At 34.0% G+C, this 23,388-nt stretch overlaps 1 protein-coding gene across 1 annotated transcript in view; it reads left to right on the top strand.

Moving 5' to 3' along the window:
* LOC121428914 (pre-mRNA-splicing factor SYF1-like) overlaps positions 1-12,535 on the top strand; it is a 35,233-nt gene extending 22,698 nt beyond the window's left edge. The window contains exons 2-10 of the mRNA XM_041625798.1: positions 3,410-3,558; positions 4,370-4,493; positions 5,050-5,247; positions 5,841-5,975; positions 6,810-6,974; positions 8,361-8,420; positions 8,694-8,778; positions 9,897-10,048; positions 12,042-12,535. Coding sequence (XP_041481732.1) covers positions 3,410-3,558; positions 4,370-4,493; positions 5,050-5,247; positions 5,841-5,975; positions 6,810-6,974; positions 8,361-8,420; positions 8,694-8,778; positions 9,897-10,048; positions 12,042-12,203 — 1,230 coding nt within the window. The 3' untranslated portion in view covers positions 12,204-12,535. The remainder of the gene's footprint in view (positions 1-3,409; positions 3,559-4,369; positions 4,494-5,049; positions 5,248-5,840; positions 5,976-6,809; positions 6,975-8,360; positions 8,421-8,693; positions 8,779-9,896; positions 10,049-12,041) is intronic.
* Positions 12,536-23,388: the final 10,853 nt, after the last annotated feature.

Here is a 23,388-nt window from a genome sequence, read left to right as displayed (position 1 = left end):
CTTTTTTTCTGACAAGCAAAGGGGGAGGAAATAGAGGTCAGCAATGAAATCGCAACCCAAGTTACACCATTACTATTTTATACCCTTTTTTCTAATTCTAGTGCATATAAATTATATTCCATCGTTTAACCCCCACCCCCCCCCCTATTTGATTCGCCACACTCACTGTCAAATTTTCGGACAATATGATTTGATTACATTTTAGGAACTTTCCTTTTGGAAATTATTATTTCCTGCGTTCAGTTTGTTTCAATATACAATTTCGTCAAGATGAAAAAGGACTCTGAAAATAATAACCTGCATTGCCAAAGTAAAATTCTAAAATGTCGTAAGTGTATATAATTTCTCACCTGGTACTTTCACCTTTACAGAAAAAAATGATTTAAAGTATCAAATTTAAATAAGAGCCGAGTTGTATGAATAATAGGTGTAATGGAAACTGTCAGTGTAAAAACATCAAGCATTTTCCCCAAACAAAAAGAGAAAATTAGCCAAACATTGCCACCCTTATTTTGCCACACATGGAGATATAACTGAGAACAAGGTTAGGGGAAGGCGGGGTAAGTTGAGCATAGGGGCAAGTTGAGCCACCAGCCGCAGGCCAATAATGAATGAGTCAGACATTGTGGTGGTGTCATATATTGATGACCCATAGCATAACCCCTAACCCCACCACATTGTTTCCAACTTTGAAACAAAAAGTAGTTTTTTAGAGGGAAAAATGTGAATTTCAGCCAAAAAAGTAAAAAAGAGTATGAAATAGATAAGTGCTTTATAAACACACACGTCTTTAAATATAATAAAGACATGATAACAACATTATTAGTCCAGGTATGGATCTTCATTCTTGTCATAGTCTTTTATATGATGGATACATAATAAATGTGTGGATACAAAATTATCGCACTAAGTTCGGACTGGGGTAAGTTGAGCCAAACAGCATGGGGCAAGTTGAGCCATAGTAATTCCTATGGTAATGTATCTTAAAAAACAAACAAACCATAAAAATCAATTGAAATGCAGGCTGAAAGGAGCAAATTTACATGACTGCTCTTTTCCTTTTATAGGATGTTAGTATTTATAGAGAATTAGCAAGTGAAAAGACTTTAAACAAAAAATTGACATGCTGGTTCTCCCCCATACATTTTGTACATAGTTTTTGTGGCTCAACTTACCCCAGAAGGTGGCTCAAACTTACCCCATATATGGGGCAAGTTGTGCCATTTGACATCGGTTTTTTCAAAGGTCACGATGACTTTCAGTGTTGGGGTAGAAATTTATATATAGGTGGAAAATATTTCAGAAGAATGAAATTTCAAAGCAAGTTACTTATTTCGACAAGATTATTAATCATATCAATTCTAACTTGCAAAAAGCAAAAACTGTCACAACTTACCCCGCCTTCCCCTATATCAAAACCTTGTTCATTGAATGAGTGATGGAATGGGTGATTTAGGTATGTTGCAAAAAAATAAATCTCAGAAATAAGGTGTTTTCTTTATGGCATCATTTAGGGCTTATCAAGACCTTTAATTTAACACCTCATTTATCTCAATAGCCCAGAAATATTGTAGTTTTAAGGTCATATAAATCGCCTATTCAATTCTTATGTATTCCTTTGTTTTTTAAGCCAAAAGTTGTGATCTTATTCTTAACTAGGACCAAGGTGCACTAATAGAAAACGGCAATGCGCATGCATTTAAGGTTAATGCCATAAGGTTAATCAAGTATTACTGAACATCCTATTAGAGTTTCATGTCACATGACCAAGGTCAAAGGTCATTTAGGGTCAATGAACTTAGACCATGTTGGAGGAATCAACATCGAAATCTTAACCTGAGGTTAAGTTTTTGAAATGTCATCATAACTTAGAAAATATATGGACCTAGTTCATGAAACTTGGAGATAAGGTTAATCAAGTATCACTGAACATCCTGCATGAGTTTCACGTCACATGACCAAGGTCAAAGGTCATTTAGGGTCAATGAACTTTGGCCGAATTGGGGATATCTGTTGAATTCCCATCATAACTTTGAAAGTTTATGGATCTGATTCATGAAACTTGGACATAATAGTAATCAAGCATCACTGAAAATTTTGTGCAAGTTTCAGGTCTCATGATTAAGGTCAAAGGTCATTTAGGGTCAATGAACTTTGGCCGAATTGGGGGTATCTGTTGAATTACCATCATAACTTTGAAAGTTTATTGGTCTAGTTCATTAAACTTGGACATTAGAGTAATCAAGTATCACTGAACATCCTGTGCGCGTTTCAGGTCACATGACCAAGGTCAAAGGTCAATGAACTTTGGCCGAATTGGGTGTATCCGTTGAATTACCATCATAACTTTGAAAGTTTATGGATCTGATTCATGAAACTTGTACATAAGAGTAATCGAGTTTCAGGTCACATGATCAAGGTCAAAGGTCATGTAAGGTCAATGAACTTTGGCCATGTTGGGGTTTTTTGTTGAATAACCATCATATCTCTGTAAGTTATTGGTCTAGTTCATAAAAAGTGGACATAAGAGTAACCATGTATCACTGAACATCTTGTGCGAGTTAGAGTAGTATTCAAAGTCAGCACTGCTGCTATATTGAACCGCGTGATGCAGGTGAGACGGCCAGAGGCATTCCACTTGTTTAAATTTCTCAATTCTCTTCGTACACAGACAGCTTGCGATTGTGCAGCCGCCAACATTAGGAGACAAAATGTGAAAAATTCCCCCTCTAAAATTACCACTTTTACAAAATATAAGCTAGAACATACTGGATTTTATGACTAACATTCAGGATCAGGTTCTTTGATCATTCGCCGTCATGTTGGTAATGCAGCTGAGGGTTGGACACGCCAGCCAATCACGTTCGTGTTACCATTTTTTGCCCAGCTCTCCTACTTGTTCTGTGACCCTGTGTTGTGAATTTCATGAAGATGCACGGGTTAACAGTCCTTTATATTCACTTTATAATGAAATGAAAATTGCACTTAGTACATCAATTCTTTGCTCCATCTCCTTTCAAAATGACACTCATCAGTTTGTAATCCCAAGTTCTTTATGAAAAAAAAGAAGAAAACTTGGCATTTGGCCTGTCTAATACATTGCATTAGACACAATGGATGGCAATTTTTATCTCTCTTTTAATGAGGAATTTTATATCAGATAGATACTCTACGCATTTGTAAAGAAAAACTCAAATATTGAAGCAAAACTTGTAAGATTCCTGATTTTTAAAATTGTATATTGCAAAAGAAAATTTCCACACTTAGGTTGTGAAAATACAAATCTATTGAAAATACATGTAGGATTTGATTGAATCTTGTGAAGACCAAAACTGGTGGTCTAAAGCAATTAAGGGTAGTATTGAGGAGTAATCATCACTATTTTGTAAATTTTTGTGTTTGTCTGTAGGAGGAAGATGACTTGGCCTATGAAGAAGAGATCTTACGTCATCCATTCTCTGTCAAATGCTGGCTACGCTATGCTGAGCACAAATCTAATGGCCCTCCTGTAGGACTACATCTCATCTATGAGAGAGCTCTAAAAGAGTTACCTGGAAGGTATGGGAAACAGTTATTCATTAAAGAAGTATGAGGTTGCATATATGTACACTGATATACCATTAATGGTATTTTGGCAAACTATTGCAGGCAAAGACCCTGAATTACAAATAATCAACGTTGACATTGACATGACCAGCTCAAAGAAGGGAGACCTGTGCACGATCCTAATCAGTGAGTTTGGGCTGCATATTAGGACCAGTTTTCTTGAGCAATGGGTTCGCACAGCAAACTATTGGCAAATATGCGACATTACATTTCTGTGCAGACTTTATCCAGGTACATGTAGTACCTAAGGTAAATTATAAGCACTGGCACATCCGCTGTCAGAGATTTCACCTAGGAAAGATGGATCAGGAAGACCGTATAGGAATCATTCAATTCAGAAGATGCTTATGTATTGAGAATTGACTTCCTTGAAATTTTATGAAATTGTTAAATTAAAAGTAATGGGGAGGAAAAAAATCTGGTTTATGAGATATTGACTTCATCATGATGTCATCGCTGGTCCAAGTCACAGTCCTGGTAGAAATTTGTACCTTGATATTGTGTTGCAGACTTGCAGTTGTCCTGAGAACTTGCTGTTTCATGATTTCTCGGGTTATATTTTACATCACAGATGGGTTATTTTTTTCTAGTTCTAGGGCAAATATAGTAAAAATGACTTGGATGCTGCCAACACTGTTTTAAGACATTACATAATTAAAGCAACTAATGAGTTGAATATTAGGCAATGCATGTATATGAGCAAGGATAAGTAATATTACTTATTTATTGTATTGTAAGTTGTTATTATATGCCTACCTTTCAGCTACAAGCTATGGTATAACTACCTCAAACTGAGAAGAAAGGCCATCAAAGGTCGGTGTATTACTGATCCAGGATATGAGGATGTCAACAATGCCTTTGAAAGAGCTTTGGTTTTCATGCATAAGGTGAGTTGACCACTGGGCCGCATTTCATAGAATTTGTTGAATAGTAGTAATGAATGCTAAAAATCTATTACAAAATTGCTCCAGCCAACCATACGTTACCATTTTGTAGCCCATGTGTAAGTCAGGATTGATGACAAGTCTTGTAAAGCAAAATCGAGGATCATTGCTAATCTTCACATGAGACTCTAACTTTTTCCAATGCAAGAAAATGCTCTGCTTTTTAAGAGACCAATTTAATATAGAAGTGTTCAATAAAAATATCCACATACTTCACATCAAAAGTCTCAATCTGCAGAGATTTGACTTCAACTATATAGCTGATTGGAATCAAAATGATTGGTATCCAAGAACATGCTCCAGTTGTGCTTAAAGTTGTGTTTGACATACAAACAGTTTTAATGAACCAACACCCATAATCTGATGAACCACAGCTATGTTAATGTGACTAGGACATGTAAAGAGGCATCTCCAATGTGTTTAGTAATGTGTGAAGAACATGGTTATGAAAACAGTAAAACCATTTGAACGCCACCTTGACCTTCCAATAACTTTCCAGATGCCTAGAATATGGCTTGACTACTGCCAGTTCTTGATGGACCAGTGCAAGGTCACTCGGACACGCCGGACGTTTGACCGTGCCTTGAGAGCGCTGCCCATATCCCAGCATCACAGGATCTGGCCTCTGTACCTGAAGTTTGTCCGCTCCATGCCACTCCATGAGACAGCTGTCAGGGCCTACAGGAGATACCTCAAGGTGGGCCATCATCATGAACAATTCTTAGGTCTTTCTAACTTTAGGGCTTCAATTTGTACATTTCATAATATATGTCCTACTAACCTCCATTATCATGAGAGGCATACTGTTCTTTGTGGGTATGATTTCTTCCTAGATATTACCTTTTTTTAGAATTTGAATATTAAAGAGATGTTTGTGTGAGCTGTAAATCCCAAGTGCTGGAATAAATTAGGATTAAACAATTACAATAAAGAGCCCAGAATGTTTTAACAGCAACATGAACATACATGGAGTGGATATTATTACATTTAATAATTAAACCTTGCAAATTTTGTGGAAGTTTTTTAGCCAATCAGTAGAGGAATTTCTAGTTTAGAAACTTGTCTCGGATAAGAAAGTGATCCAATAGAAACACAAGGTGACATAAAAACCTAAAAGTTAGTGGAACACATATGTCATTAGATCTTTTCATTAACTTTTATGCATTTTTTTTTACTCTGATGAATTCATGTGAATTAAGGGAAAAATCATACCTAAATGGCGTATGTGAAGAAATGATGAAATGTTATTAAAAAGGTGATCGATCTGGAATGTGTTCTTCCATCTTGTAGCTGTGTCCTGAGAATGCAGAGGAGTACATTGAGTATCTTGTGGATATTTTGCGTTTGGATGAGGGCGCTGTTCGTTTGGCAGACATTGTCAACCAAGAGACATTTGTTTCGAAGGAAGGCAAATCAAACCATCAGGTTAGTTTACTGTAGGCCTATATTTCTGTTTGAAAATGGTTTCATAATTGGAAGCTTTTATGTTTGTTAATTAGATGGACTTCATATAACCCGAGATCATTTGAATTATTCATTACTGGTAGTTAAAGAAAGATGAACTTCTAATGATGACATTGATGATTAGAAAATCAATAATATGCAGCTACTTGATTAACACTCTACTGCACTAATATCACCAACCATTGTTACTGAAGAGTTTGGGAAAGGTGGAGCCTGTTTTATGTTGTAATTCAAGATAGGTAGTCATTAACCCTTGCTATGTAATGAGAGTTATATTCCACCAATCTATAATGAATATTTTGCTGGTGATTAGAAGAATTGCTTTGAAATTTCTTCTTGCATAGGAACTTGTGTGTTAGCATGATATGATGTTTGTTTGTATTACATCTCTTATTGTTGCCTTTCTAAGAAAAGGTATGTTTGATGTTTTTCTAGCATACTTTGGACAATGATATTAGGTCGGCTGCATTTATAAGAAATATTTATGGCTGTGATTTTAGTACTGTTATCACTTTTAGTTGTCTGTAGAAATAAAATTCAGTATTTTTAGGCAAGGTCACTTTTTCATAGGAAGCATTCCTTTGACAGTACAAATGGGAAAGCTAAAAAAAAACCCACTGCAACAGATCTTCAGGGCGAATGAGATGGGCATTGAGGTCAATACCATGGAAATGGATGACCTTGGCAAAACCTTTAATATTTCTCTTTTTGTTTTTTTTTGCCATTGTACTTGTCTTTGTTATTCACAATCTATTTATATGTTATTTTGATATTCTCTATCATTTCATTATCTAGCTTTGGCATGACCTCTGTGACCTGATATGCAAGCATCCAACCAAAGTGACATCACTCAAGGTTGATCCCATTATACGGGGAGGGATCAAACGCTTCTCTGATGAGAGGGGCAAGCTTTGGTGCTCTCTGGCTGACTACTATATCAGGAGTGGTCACTTTGAGAAGGTTAGGACTTATTTCACATTTGAAAAAGAGCAAGCCCAACTTTGTAGTCTTTTTCTTGAGAAAAAAATCAAAGATCAGTGACAACACATCTGACATATTTCCTTGCATTCAATAATACCTTGGTGATATTTCTAGCACCACACATCACGGAACACCATTCTTTTGAAAATATAATACAACAATGCATTGGTTCAGCTGCATGCTTAGCAAAATGGACACAATGAACAGTTTAAAAAATAGATGAAATAAGAACATTAAATACCTTGCAACTTTCTAATTTCTTATCTGTTTTGTGCTTATTTAAAGGTCAAGTCCGACCCAGCAAAATGTTGATTTGACAATAGAGAAAAATCAATCAAGCATAAGTTATTCAAATCAATTTTTCGTAGGGTGGACTTGTCCTTTAAGCACATTCTATTCTCCTTCAAACACATTGAGTGAATTAAATTCAAACACATTTCTGAAAAATAAGTGATGTTGAAATAATGTTAACAGAGCAATTGCATGATTCCCTTCTTCAAAGGCACACATTCACAATATGTGTTTTCTATATGCAATGGACATGAACTATCTGTTACTTGAAATCACCTGTTTAGAATCATGGTGTCCTGAGATGCTAAATCATATGAACATAATTCATATATCTTATGATAAACACAAGTTTTATGAGTATTGGATAATGTTCTCACAAACAGTCATGACAATTGGGTTTCCTTAACAATGATACACCCCATATAGTGCAGATTTGTATAATTCAAAATAGATAAAGATGATTTATTTGAGACTTTATTGTTTCTGGTATGAGCCCACAGTTTGTGAGTTAATTGCACTTAAGCAGAGCTGCCAAGTAGTACTGATTTTCAGTATTTAGTACTGAAAAGTGAGAAGAATACTGATAGTTTCATGTAAAATACTGATTTCTAAAGTTTCAGTTGTATGTGTGGTCCTATGGTATTCAAAAATAAATACTGATTTCCTCACCGAAATACTGATTTTTAGCTTAAAAAATACTGAAATGTTCCTTTTCAGGTTGGCAGCTCTGCTTAAGTTTTTCGCCAATATGTTATTATAAGTTGTTATATTGAATGCAAACTCATCTTAATGTCAATATGAGATGTACAAATTTTGTTTAGAGCTCTTAGGACAAACATTTGGTAAGAAAAGGATATGCAAAAAATATATATTTTCTATAGAAAGGATATATGTATTCAGTAGTTAGTTGATCAGCATAGAAATGAGTAGAGTTGGTCATTTAGCACAGGGTTAATCTGCCATACAGTACGTATATATTTGTTGGACATATTAAATTGTATTTTTATTAGTAATAGAGGATTCCGAAATATGAATTCATAGCAGGAGTTCAACATTGTTTATCTGTCAATTTAGGCAAGAGACATATATGAGGAAGCAATCTTCACTGTGAAAACTGTCAGGGATTTCACCCAGGTAAGAATCTAATTCATTGTCTTAGTTATACATTACAAATGTCGCATTTCCACTCGTTTGATTTCTCTCCATGGTTATCACAATAAGTATTAATTAAAAGCCAAGTGCATCTGAACAAGAAATTAATTTGACTCAAAGCAACACACCTTTTCATCTAGAAGATACAGATCTTTAGGAGCTCCATACATCCCAGTGTTCTACTTTGTTGTTTGTAATCAAGGTATTTAATACCAGCTCATGACATTGCAATTCTTGTTCTATGGTTTGTTCTAGGTCTTTGATGCATATGCTCAGTTTGAGGAGAGCATGCTAAAAGCAAAGATGGAAACATCTGCAGAATCTGGTTCAACTGAGGAAGGTTAGTTTCTTTTTATTCTTTTTATTTTTATTTACTGCTTTGTGTGATGTTTTATTTAGTTTGTGAGAGGTGGGGGGGGGGTATGACAGGTGTACAAGAACAATAAAGCAAATATTAAAAAAATCACCCTCTCTTTGCTGCTTGCATGATGATTGATAATTATAGCATTTATTATTTTATTTGACCCAATACTATAACCCTGCCTTGAAAAAGGGGCTTTTATGCTTCTGACACTAAAGCAGTTCAGAGAAAAATTGTAATGTAAAAGCTCATGATTACATCAACAGTTCGGGGTAAACAATTAATTGACCAAAATCTTGTTGGACCACTGTCAAGAATCTTAACATTCATTTCCCTGTCTGTTGTCTTGATGATGATCTGACTAGATCGGGGTCACAAGGTCAAAGGTCAGCGGTTACACAGGTCATATATCAGAAAATGTCTCTTTCTTGCAAGAGCAATTTTATGGATCAATACGGCTCATGTTTGCAGATAATGACTTGATTAGAACTGGTATGTATATGAGCAATATTTCTGATCTGCCAATAGCAGAACTTCACTGGTTGCCTGTACATCAAAGAATTTCATTCAAAATTCTGTTGATTGTATATGAATCATTAATCGGTCAAGCCCCATATTACTTTACAGAATTACTCAAACTTAAAACCCAATCACACAGTCGAAGCCTGCGAAGTTCCACAGATAAATTATTGTTTCAGATCCCATTACACAAAACAAAAGTCACACTTGGTGATCGTGCATTTGCACATGCTGCCCCCAAACTATGGAATAGCCTGCCAATCCATATAAGAAGCTCTCCATCCTTGGCATTCTTCAAATCAAAATTAAAAACATAACTCATTAGTTAAGAAAATATGCTGTGTAGACCTAAGTAAAAAGAGCTCTGCACAAGCGCAACTGAATATATCCATATGAAAGCTGCACTATACAAATTAATGCTTATTATTGTTATTCATTTATTTATTAATTTTTTTTTTATCAGTCCTGATTTGCTATTTTGTCTATTTTGAAAGCTTGTTATTTGGCCTGTTGAGGGCATACCTAGATGCAAATTTCAATTTTATTTTCTTCATTTGTCATTGATGCTTACCTTACAGATGACATTGACATTGAGCTGAGGCTTGAACGGTTTGAAGACCTAATGGACAGGCGCCCTCTGTTGTTGAATAGTGTCCTATTGAGACAGAATCCCCATAATGTTCATGAGTGGCATAAAAGGGCAAAACTTTTTGAAGGGAAGCCTAAAGAAGTAAGTTAATTCTTCTATCTGTCTTTTGTATCTATTATTCATTTTATTATGTTTATCTAGTTTCTATAATATATTATCAATCTCAAATCCTATCTTAAGCCCTTTTTATATACCCCTAAATCATAAATGCATCAATACCTTACTCCAATAAATTAGATTATATGAATTTGTATCCTCATAACAGTTGTGATGTGGGGGATAAGAAATAAAAATGCATTTTACTGGATAAATTTTGCAATTTAAAATAAAAATTCATTTAGATTAGGTTCCTGTTCAACATAAATATGTATGGAAATTTCAAGATATAATCTAATTTCTGCTATTCAATTACTAAATTTGGAAGATAAGGTGCTAAAAAGCCCTTTGTAAAAGAAGAATAAAAAACATTGTCAAAAGTGGGCACTAGATTTGATGCATTACATGTACCTACTTTGCATTTTAGCCCTAACCAGACCAGGTTTTTGGGGCGTTACATGACCGGGGGTATGAGGGGGGTTGAAAATCTACCCCCTCCTTGAGATCTTGGCCACAGATCGTGTGAACGTCACAAAAATTGACATGATGACAGTGTGGAATGCAGTTCAATTTTTTAATTCAATTTAATATTGATTATGCTAATTTATGTATAAATTATTCTTTGTACACTAATTCACTGAAAAAGCTGTAAAAAATCATCATACAAATGCTAACAATTACAAATGACAAAAAAATCTTAGTTTGAAAATAAATTTCTTCTATATTGTCTTATGAAATTCTTATTTATTTCTTTGTTTTTTGCCAAGCTTATATGTATAGCAGAACCTTTTTGAAGCATAATCATGCTAAAATCAATTTATTTCAGCTGATGAAAGTAAAAATAATCATATCTTTATGAATAAGATAAGATGAGAAAACTCAATTTACATTGACTTTGTACATAAAACTACGTTTTGGGTCTAACATGTACTTGCATAATTTTTCAACCACATACCCAGGCATCGTAAATTTGGTCTCAAGAGATGCGCAAGACTTTGAAGTAAAAAGTCAGTGAGTGGTGCTGTCAAAAATTTTGCATGCAGTGGAATACATGTAGTTGCTGAAAATGTTGAGGGGATTCAGGGTGGCTTCAGGGTTAAAGGTTGATAGATCTTATATAATTAGAATATTAAATGATATTTAATGATAATTCACATTATTGACTCCTTATCATATCAATGCTTTAGTGGGACTATAACCCTTAAAAACTGGGGGGACCTCAACATTTTTGCAAATAATCCACTATGTGAAGGCTTCTGCTGCATCCTTTATTACTTTTTTCTTTTGAGTCTAGCACAACTATTTAAACCAAATATGCGAGGCCCGGTTACAAAGCTTTGAAATAAAGTGTTACGATGTTAGTACATGTCAGAGCCAAATTGCTCAAAAACATGATTTTATCTACAAATTCAATACAAATTCTGTTTCTAGCCAAATTATCATTATTTTTACTGATTATACTGATTTTGCTGATGTTTTACTGATTAAAATCATTGTTATTTATGATTGGAAGAGTGTCACTGGCAGCTTTCTTTGGGAAAAACTTTAAAACAAAAGTAAAAAAAAAGGTGAACTTCAAGGTCTTTATTGATTTACAGCCAATTTCTAATTTAAAATTCTGATTAGCAGGATTGTTGAACCAAATAGATTTGAATTTTGTATAGTTATGTCCTAGAAGACGGGCATGTCAATTTTTATCGTAATTGCGCAATCAGCAGCTGAGTTCTTTAGGTCCTTGAGAATCCCCCATTCTTTCCATCCACCAAACTACCCCAATCTTGTTCATATGGTTAATGGATTTATTTGTAGATAATTCCATCTCATTTCAATGACTTAGAAATGAGATAAATTGAATTTTTTCTCATAGTGAAATATTGTCTTTATTGCTATTAAAAGATTAATTCATCATGATTAATCTTGAGGATAGATGGTACATGTGTTCAAGTTTTTTATTTCAAATGTTTGTTTTGTTTATCAGGTGATTAACACATACACAGAAGCTGTGCAGACTGTAACTCCTCAGCTAGCAACAGGTAAACTTCATACTCTGTGGGTAGAGTTTGCTAAGTTCTATGAGAAGCATGGTCAGGTCATGGAGGTAAGAAATATTATTTTATTTTTCATCAGAGTTAATCATTAAACATTTGCATCACAGATCTGATTTGCTGACAGTAAACTTGTATTAGAAATAATGCATTTGTCATTATAACAAATGTTATGAGACAGGATCCTGAATGAAACCATGTTTATAAAGCCTTGATCAGATACAATGTGACACATCATTTTTCATATTGTTCATACATCAGACAAATTGCACTCTAAATTCACTTGTACATGTATGTTGATTAATGTGTGCTGTACGCTTCAAACAGTGGTCTAAAATTTGGCAGACAAACTGCTAACGTCATTATGTTTTTATAATGATGTTGTGCTTTTGTGTTATTTCATGTCAAGAGTTTGTCACACAAATGTAGCCATCTTATTTTGCAATCACTTTATTTGATTTTGCTAGATTTTAAAAGACTTGATTAGTCCGTAGATGTTTTGTCTTGTGACAAAATACAAGTCTGCAAATGAAAAAGTGGGCAACATTGAACGCTAACAGGCATTGAGCTGTTCTACTGAAATAATGCAACACTTCAATATCCCTTCTTTAATCTTTTGTCCAGTTTTGATGAAAACTTGAGCAATATGATTTGTTTAATCAGATCGTTTTATTTTCCACCTGGAATACCCAGCAACTTATTCTTTGATGTCACAGTAATGAAATCAAATTGAAAAATCATATCAACTATCAATCCTTCACCATTGTCATATAAACTGAAGAAAAGCTAGGGGTGTTTCACAAACTTTGAAGTTTGACTTAACATCATGCTCAATTTCCTAGTTGCCTACCATGTAGTGCTGTAGCCGAACCGAATGAAAGTTCACCAAACTTGGCACTTCTGAACTGAACCAAACGCAAAGGCCTGGTTGGATGAAAATTTTAGCCATATTAATTAAACCAATTCAGCAACACTTAATTGTGAACGGGACTCCATGGGTCTGAGTATAAAATTATATACATTTTTATTGGTTAGTGATTGTGCACAATAAGAATACCACACAAAGTATTTTAAAATCCACTGTGAAAGGTTCGGTCTTGTTTTTGATTCAATTATTATCAATTTCAGATTTTTTTTATAAACATGAATATTGCTGATGTGGTTTATGGTACACCATGTGGAGTATTATAGAAGAAGTAAAAGAAAGAAAAAGAAATGGATAGGCAAGAAAGTGTAAATTTGAGAGTAGAGTAATCTTTCTTGAATATAGTCCTGAAAAGGACTGTAAACCAGAAGAGATTGATGAGTTGAAACAGCTTGAGTAGTAGGGCGGATGAGGAGATGCTGGCTTTAGTCGGCGAGTAGAGATGATGAGCAGAAGCAGTAGAGAGACTCAACGTTTTGGGCAGGTTGACTGTCCGTCTTCAGGAGTGAATATATTTATACAGTGCGTCCCACAAAAAATGAAACCGAGATTTATCGATGATTTTATTATAACTTAATCACAAATATAATAGACAAATGACCTACCACTGTGAAGCTTAGAATCTCCTCTTTCATCTGAGATAACTTATAGATTTTTTTTCATTCACGCATGAGTGAGCAAAAACAATTTGAAAAGGAGATAGCAAAAAGTCACTTGGTGTGCTGTTTCTGGGTTTTAAAAAGAAAACCACATTTTTAAAAAGTTCAGTATCTGCTCTTTAATTTGATACCTCAAATACAAAAAATTGTCAAGAAATTACAAAGTTCTGGTCATTTGAAATAAGGCTTGAATTTCACCAATTTCAAAAAATAAAGAGGTTTTTGTCTCACCTGCATAGCAGAGTGAGACTATAGGCGCCGCTTTTCCGGTGGCGGCGGCGGCGTCAACATCAAATCTTAACCTGAGGTTAAGTTTTTGAAATGACATCATAACTTAGAAAGTTTATGAACCTAGTTCATGAAACTTGGCCATAAGGTTAATCAAGTATTACTGAACATCCTATTAGAGTTTCATGTCACATGACCAAGGTCAAAGGTCATTTAGGGTCAATGAACTTAGACCATGTTGGAGGAATCAACATCAAAATCTTAACCTGAGGTTAAGTTTTTGAAATGTCATCATAGGTTGACAAAGGTCAAAGGTCAATGAACTTTGGCCGAATTAGGTGTATCTGTTGAATTACCATCATAACTTTGAAAGTTTATGGATCTGATTCATGAAACTTGTACATACGAGTAATCAAGTACCACTGAACATCCTGTGCGAGTTTCAGGTCACATGATCAAGGTCAAAGGTCATGTGAGGTCAATGAACTTTGGCCATGTTGGGTTTTCTTGTTGAATAACCATCATACATGTATCTCTGTAAGTTTATTGGTCTAGTTCATAAAAAGTGGACATAAGAGTAACCATGTATCACTGAACATCTTGTGCGAGTTAAAGTAGTTTTCAAAGTCAGCACTGCTGCTATATTGAACTGCGTGATGCAGGTGAGAAGGCCAGAGGCATTCCACTTGTTACAGGTTAACATCCAGACTCACTCAACACTCCGTTTGTTGACGATCATCCATGCATTAAGTCTTTTGTTAACTGTGCGATAGCTTCTGTGGGAAACCGGGGAAAACATGTTTATTTAATGAAATTATGGAAATACAAGCATTGTTCCGAGGGAACAGAACTTTTTAAATTCTTGACCATTTTCTGTGATTAAGGTATCAAATATAAGAGCAGATACTGAACTTTTTAGGCATGTGATTTTCTTTTTGAAATTCAGATAAGTATTTGTATTTATGATTAAGCTATGATAAATCTCGGTTTAGTTTTTTTTTGTGGGGTGCACTGTACATATACTAGTATACATGAATATATTTTTTCCTTCAAAAAATGAGAGGACATTTGGTATAAAATAGTGTGGCTGAAATCGATTGTGATTGTAATCAGTCCATAATCATTATGTATTTAAAAAAAAGACGACATTAATTCCTTCCTTGTAACTGACAAAGTAATGGTAAAGTATATATTTCACCTTCTGAAATTTCCATATTAATATAGAAAAATAAGTAAGAGATGAAGGAATGAGGGTAGAAAAAGAATTTTAAAAAACCATATAAGATCAAAATATTCAAAGCAAATCAATGCCTGTTCCCTGGTCGCATTCGGGAAATAGTTGGAGTTGGAAAGTTGAAACAGGAGGTCCAAACAACCTGCTCTTAGCTGCTATTATTGGTAAAATTCATATTCCAAATTTTGAAATATTTTTCAATTGTCAATATTTTCTAAAAAGTAGATTAATCTGGTCAATTGCTGAAAATAAATTGATAAATTATCAGTTCTGCTTGATTCTGAAAGATCAAAGCTGAACGATTTTACAACACTAAAATACACAGTATAGTCCCATGTACTCATTTTCGTGTTGGAAATTTGTTTGATGTCACTTAGCATCAATCTTTCAAGACCAAGAATGGACTGATAATTCATCTTTTTAGAGTAATTGATTGACCAGGTTAGACCACTTTTCAGAAAATACATGTATGGACTTTGTAAAGCATTACATGTACATATTCTTTGGAATATGAATTTTGCCAGTATAATAACAGTTAAATGGAGGTTGTTTACTACTCTTCACATTCCTGATCAACACTTTCCAATTGGGGAGACTGGGTTTGCAATGACATTGTAATTGATCATAATCATATCTATATGAAATAAACATAAAAAAATATTTTCTTTGAAATTCTGTTTCTATCATCATTCTTTCGTTTTCAATTTTTTTTTGGTAATTTCATTTAATTTGAAAATGAAAGTAGAAAGGACTCATTTTTTTTAAAGAAAGTTAGATTACTATGCAACAATGCAACAATTTTCTATGCAACAATTTTTATACTACTAACATACTACTACCATGCATGACCACAACAATTTTTATAACCATTCTTTTTAAAAACAAAATTTATTATAAATGTATGACAGACCTACAATGTACGCTACAATGACCTTCAAAGTGGCTGAGGGTAGGCGATCTTTTGTTTTATACATGTATGTTTATAATTTATTTTGGCATTGAGTAACCTCATACCGAACCTTAGTTCTAAGTTCAGAAAAAAAATTGCCGAGATCTGCTGAACTGAACACGATCATGCTGCCTGACTTGCGTTACTACTACCATGTGTGACCACAATGGGTAAATTTTACTCATGTGCTTCCATTATCATTACTATTACTATGTAAAATACATTTGGCTTGTTAGCACTTAACCTTGTCTTTAAGTCAGACTTTAGTCACACTAATTACTTTGTGAAATACCCCCCCCCCGCCCCTCCCACCAGTATACTAGAGTTTTTTCTTGCATTTACTTGGGCAGCCACACGTTAAACAATGATATTCTGGATTATTTGTGTCTGTGTGTGAATTTAGTTGTTTTTTTTTACTAATTTTCTATCAAACTTCATTTGTATTTTGACCAATGTGTTTGAAAATATAAACCTACACCTTCTTCACAGTGGGTTTTCAAATTTATCCCGGTGCTGTCATGGGACAATGACACCAGTACAAATGCATTCACAGTAGAAGAGTTATCCCAGAACAGTCCTGGGATAAATTTCATGTACCCATTCCCTCTGCAGTGGGTGATCAATTGTAATAACCTCTGTAATAAACACGTAAGCTCGTGACCTCGTGAGTGACCCTGATATGACTGGAAACCACTATACAGATCACTGCCGGAAACACATCTCTGCTTGCAGGATCCTCGATATTAAATTTTGAAAAATGTTTCATTGATTTATTTATTATTTAATTACTGACTTTAGTCAGAAATGCACCATTATTTTAAGTGTGAACTATCATGATTTTATCAAATAGATATTCTCATAATAATAAAATTGACTTGTAATTGGTGGCATTCTATTCCACATTATACACCCAGTTGTGGAGAAAATGGTGATAAGTTACACATCATTCTTGGTTTATCCCGGAGATGTAGTGTGAGGGACAGTCACGGGACTGTCCCTCTGCTACTACTATGGTTTGAGAGCACAAGATTGTTGCAGAGTTACATGTATATACTGAGATGAGGTTATCCCATGGTAGTTTATCGCGGGTCCGAGCATTCACACTTAAGGCTACACCGCTACAGTCTCTGGACAGTCCCGGGACTGTAGCGGTGTTCGCTGCCTGCCAAGGTGAAGACAGTTACTTGACATATATGTATTTCATAATTTTTGTAAAATTTTATTTTGTAGTTGTTTTGAATGAATTCTTTTTATTGTTTTGGTGTTGCTTTTGATGCCAGATTTGAAAAGTTAATTGTGCCATTGCCCTGGCACATACAGTTGAGGCCGAAAGTTTACATACACCCATGGAATTCAGTGAAATTTGTTCGCTTGACAGACATCGTAACATTTAATATATCTTCAGAAATATAAATGCTACCATGACAAATTTGGTATCAAATGAAAGGGCATATTAAGCTCATTCACATGATCGGGATGCCATTGGGATTAAAATATTTTCACGTAAAATTTTCTTTGAAGAAAAAATTAATATTCATGCCAAATGTATTTCATTGCTTGTTATTATATTTTCAAAAATTGTTTCATAGAAATATATAAATTCAAATATATGATTTATATTACACTTTCTATCATGATATGCCACCAATGAACAAAAAATTGTAATCTGAAATGTTTGTGTTGAGAAGTAATTAGCATAAATATGAAAAGTTTTTGTCAAGTTTTTATTTTTAATTTGTCTAAAATATGAAGATTCTTGGGGGAAAAATGACACCTAAATATTTTTCAGTTCCTTATGCCAAAGCAATGTGATGAAGGGGTATGACATACTCATTTGTTTGATATCAAATTCGTCAAGATAGCACAAATATTTCATAAGATACAGTAAATTTTATAATGTTTGGCAAGTGTCAACTTTTGTTTGAATTTCCTGGGTGTATGTAAACTTCTGGCCTCAACTGTATATACCTGTTTGAAATTCATCAACATTGTTTATAGAAATGATATTCCAGTTTGCTCTTTTTTCCATAAAATGCATTATTTGAAGTCTGGCAAGATTAATGTAACTCCACATTCTTTCCAATGTGTGTTCTTTTTTCCTGCATGAAAAATAGAGATTTTAAAGGAAATGTGAAATGTATGAGTTATACCTTGGTCACATTTGATCTACGGCGGCCGTACGGCGAGTCGACAACAGCCGTTTTATCAATTTCAATTCAAACCACCTTATGTAGTTGGTACAAAAAATGTTGAAACGACTGTTTTCGACTCGCCGTACGGCCGCCGTAGAGCAAATGTGACCATGGTATTAGTACTCTATCATCTCTTTCCCACTAAAGAGAAAGGGATTTATCCAAAACAAAACAATATTCAAACTACAAAATTACAGGACAAAGTCATAGGGGCATCATTACGGAAATGTGTTGTGCAAAAATGGGAACGAAACACGTCTTATGGTTGTGTGTTGATGCAAACAAAACATATATGAAAATGGCAAGAAGAGTTGAATATCATCAATCTTCAAAAGCAATTAATATATCATGTAGAATGTTTGTATTATCTAAGGTAGATAATTGGTACTGGGTTCCACTTCCGCCATTTCACTTTCAGAAAAATGAAAAATGTGTCGCCTTCCACGTAATTAGGTCGGTAAAACTCTCCAGGGCTACTTGAGACTGAAAATCATTCTCATTTGATGATGTACTGATGCCCCATTTATAGTAATGAGCAGAATGTGTAACAGCGTTAAAAAAAGAGGGAAAAAAGGAGGGGGGGGGGTTGATTGAGAAAGTGGAAGAGAGGGAACAAACATGGGATGAGGGTAAAATACACATGTAATGTAGATATTGAAAGCCTTTCAAAACTGCTATTTTATTCAAATAAAATTAATTTTAGGCTGTTAAAAAAATAGGAAGGTCTTTTCACTAATCATTTAAAAAACTCAATTATCCATATGACAGATTTCTCAATTGAAGAAATTCATGTACTTATTGGAACAGCTGTCTTTCTTCAAAATTGTTTTTAGGAAAGAGGGGTGGGAAACCGAATTGTCCATACAGTAAATATTGAAAATAGGGTAGACTCCAAGTTCTAATGTTAGATCATTTAATTTAAAATATTACCATCATCTTTTTGAAGGATGAAAGTATCGAGCAGTATTTCATCTGGGTCTTTATTGGCACTCGTTTTCTACAAGGAGTGACAGCGTTGACGTACATGTAATTTTATGTCAATAAAACATTATTACTTTCTGGGGCTAACTCACGTAGAGAAAGGAAATCATCGCTCACTTTCTATTGATCTTAGATCATATTGCTCTTAGTGTAACCAATAAATCAAATTTTAAAAAAAGAGATAACATGAGATAAAGTTGAAGAGGTAATGTTACACTATTAATATCCTGTCCTAATTGAGAATACATGTTTAAGTACAAGTTGATTTTGTCCATGTAGTTACACAAGCTTCTCCAGAGTGTATAAATGTATGATGACGTATGAAATATCTTTATTTTCTCTTCATAATGTGAATCAAAGTATAATTCCTCCTTGAACATTAATTGAAATTTCCATATTTTTAACCTATTTGTGAAGAATCTCCTTATTATACAATCTGCAAAAATGAATTATTGTATGATTCAAGCGATATAAAAAAGATAGTGAGTGAAGGATTTACTTTGCATTTTGTTTACTTTATAGTACTGCAGGGTTGGTTGGCCTGTTTAGTTTTGAAATATTACTTTGAATTTGAATACAAAGGGGTCCTGCAGTTACACAAACATTATTTAACATGAAAATACAGAGTAAGGTTAATCTATGAACAAAATATTAAGAAGTGGATAAATGTTAATGTAGAGAGTAGATACATGGATGGCACTGTTAGTTGGGAATCCAACCCAAATACAATCTTTTAGAGGAAAAAGAAAAATAAGACAAGTTAAGGATTGAAATTCAAATTTTTATTACACATGTCAATATAAGACAAAATATCAACAGACCTAATTGTACAGTGCGTATCAAAAAAAAGTTTACACTTTGAAAAAGCCGTGGGATTTAAAAAAATATACAACATGCTTGAATAGATCTGTTACAGTGTTAAAATGTGGAAAAATTTTCAGGATATTACAAATGTATAATTTTACAGGACTTTTCCAAGTGTAAACTTTTTTTGATATGCACTGTATAGATCCCAGCATTGTGTGTTTGATAATTCTCTTTCTTTAAATTCTTGTGTCTCAATTTCAGATTAATTTCATGAGTTCATTTTTCAAAAATACCAGGAATAACATACTCTTTTTCTGTAATGTTGATTTTGTAATTTTAGGAATTAATATAATTTAGCTTGATGCAAAGATCCTCTTTAAAGGACTTACTAATAATGATAATAAAATAATATGCAACATATAGCACTTAATACAAATGTTTCTAAGCGCTGCATACTATTACCCCGGCTTTAGCGTGGCTACCCTGATCAGGCGTTTCGATCATTCAAGGAATTCCTTACTACCGGGTACCCATTTACTACACCTGGGTGGAGAGTGGCAAATGTAGATAAACGCCTTGCCAAAGAACGCTAGTGCTGCGGTGGGATGTGAACCCCGGACCTTGTGGTTCAAAGTCTGAAGACTTGTCCACTGTGCCAATACACCTCTACTACTTATTATGGGTTAGTGCAGCTGGATCAGTCACATATTTTGTGTGAACATTTTAAAACGTTTCATGAATACATAGACAACCAAGTAAAAAACACCATATACATGTAGGCCTATATAAAGATATACTAGTAGAGAAAGCTTCACTTGAGTGACCATGTACATATTATGTAGTCTGATGATGTTACATTTTTTGTTCATAAACACGTGCCATAGAAAACTGATCATTGGCCATGGAACTACATTCAAAGTTTGTTTGAAATGGTTCTACAGTATTCTGAGAGATTCCACACTTTCTGAAGAAGGATCTAAAATCCTTTAATCTCCACCAGTAAACTAAGGTATTACCTAACCAGTCCAAAATGTATACAATCTCAATGGAATATACTACAGGAAGTCGATGACAGAACGTCTGATCGTTTAGGTGAGAAAATGCAATGTACATGTGCATGGCAGCAATGCAAAGAAAAGCTACAAGGTTTGTGCCATAAACCACACCAAGCATGCGCAAGATCTGGCGATTCTCATCACGTCGCACCCTCATGAGATTTGTAGATTTCTTAGAGATGGCGTTAAAGATGACGATGTAACATATCCCGGTGGCTGTAGTTATCAAGAAGTTAATAGCTATGACAAGGATAAATAGCACAGGAGCTTCTTCATTGAAAGTAGCGAAGCATGTGCCAAATCCAATTGCAAGAATCCACAGTACGATGCAGGTTGCTAGGCAACGGGGCGTGGTGATGATGCCGTTGACACCAAATGGATCGATGGTGATGGTGATGAGCTGATAGGCAGCCACTAGCAGGATGCTTGTATTTGACATTGAGCTAGAGATACAAATATTCCAGTTGTAGATGTAGTCTTCTATTTCAAACTGGAAGGAAAGATAAGAATAGCATGTCAAAATAATAAGAATATGTACATACATGTAAATGTACATTAATTAGTGTTAAATTATCTTTTCAACTCTTTCTCATCTTATACATGTATCTTGTATATCGTTAGATCCACTTTTTTGTGTACCATTTTCTTGAGTTACTGCTCTCATTTATTTTCTTCTTTGAAAAAAAATTGTTTAGATATCTTATAATGTTTTTCCTACAGTTTATAGATTTCAATAATCTGCCAATCTAATCTTATTTTGGTTCTAGTAAAATGTCTTTATTATTTGACCTGTTTGGATTTGAAAATGAATTTGATTATATTCAATATTTGTAAAATATGTACATGTACAGTGTAGGGGAGACCGAGGTTAGTTGGAACATGGGGTAAGTTGAAACACTGTAATTTTCTTTACCGCCTGTAAAATAAATTTATGCAAAACTGCCCTCAATTATTATTAATACAACAGTATTGTATTATTATTGCAATAAATTGAGGGCAGTATCGCATAAATTTATTTTACAGGCGTTAAAGAATATTACAATGTTACAACTTACCCCATGTTCCAACTAACCTCGGTCTCCCCTACATACAATAATAATATGAGTATAATTTGATCCATTAAATTGAAACAAAACTACCAATTGCAATTGTCGTGTAAAACACCCTCCTTCCCCTTTTTTCTTATTTCTTTGTTAAAGAGTGATACATTTTTAATACTTGGTAAAGAAAAAAAATGAATCTTTTTTGACACAGGTCCCGCTTTTTTTAATAGGACAGGCAGGGATTCTGAATATTTAGTTTACATTTTATTTTGAGGTTATTCTTTGAATAGATTTGCACAAATATTTTCATTTCTAAAGTTTTCATAAAGCACATAAATTTGTTTGGTTTAAAAGTTAGAAAAAAAGTTGTTTTTAATCCTGTCTTATAGGGGTTCATGCATCACTTTGCTGAGATCATGAGATGTAGATACAAAATTATTTTCCATGTTATTCTTCTTTGGTTCAACATATTCATTTTGATACCAATAATTAATGATAAAGACTTTCTGACAGTTTTTCCCCTTTCAATAGAGAACCATTTCAATTATTGTAATCAGAATTATAGGAACACCAGCTATAAAAAGTATAATGAGCAAAAGTTGATATAGAGCATGCTCAAAATATTTGCTTGGATTGTGGATTGATCAGCACTCTTGTCAAATGGATTTGAGTTGATTAATTAGGTTAACAGTGTATAAGATAGGATAAAATGGAAACCTATTTACTCTTTTCCACAGTGAATCTCATGTGCATAAGAAATTATTTTCATCATACTCCATATTTAATTGAAATGAACTTGTTCCTTTGTACATGTCAGAGTCAAGCCTGTCTATTAAAACTACCCAAGGGAAGTGGAAAATATGTGGCCTTTATAGACAGGTTCTCTAGTCTAGTCTACCATTATATTCCTTCCAAATGGGAGGTAACTTTGTTGGTCACTAAAGACAGGTTTCCTGTATAAACACGCGTCTGCTATACAGGTTTGACGGTTTTTAAATTGAGACAGTTTTCATAGAGCATAAAACAGAGAATGTATTGTGTTTTTGTAGAAACTTGTGTAATTGTTATTCTCTAAAAAATGAAAAACAAAACTGAGGCCCACTACATTACCCTGCTTTATTGAGTGCCTATATAGATGTAGCTGCTAAATAAAGTATATTTGACTTGTTTTTCATATTTCATCATTTTTTAGCTAGACACATATATT

Source organism: Lytechinus variegatus, chromosome 15 (assembly GCF_018143015.1).
Source record: "Lytechinus variegatus isolate NC3 chromosome 15, Lvar_3.0, whole genome shotgun sequence".
Lineage (NCBI taxonomy): Eukaryota > Metazoa > Echinodermata > Echinoidea > Temnopleuroida > Toxopneustidae > Lytechinus > Lytechinus variegatus.
Note: the sequence above shows the minus strand (reverse complement) of the source record. Positions and strands in the feature narration are given on the sequence as shown.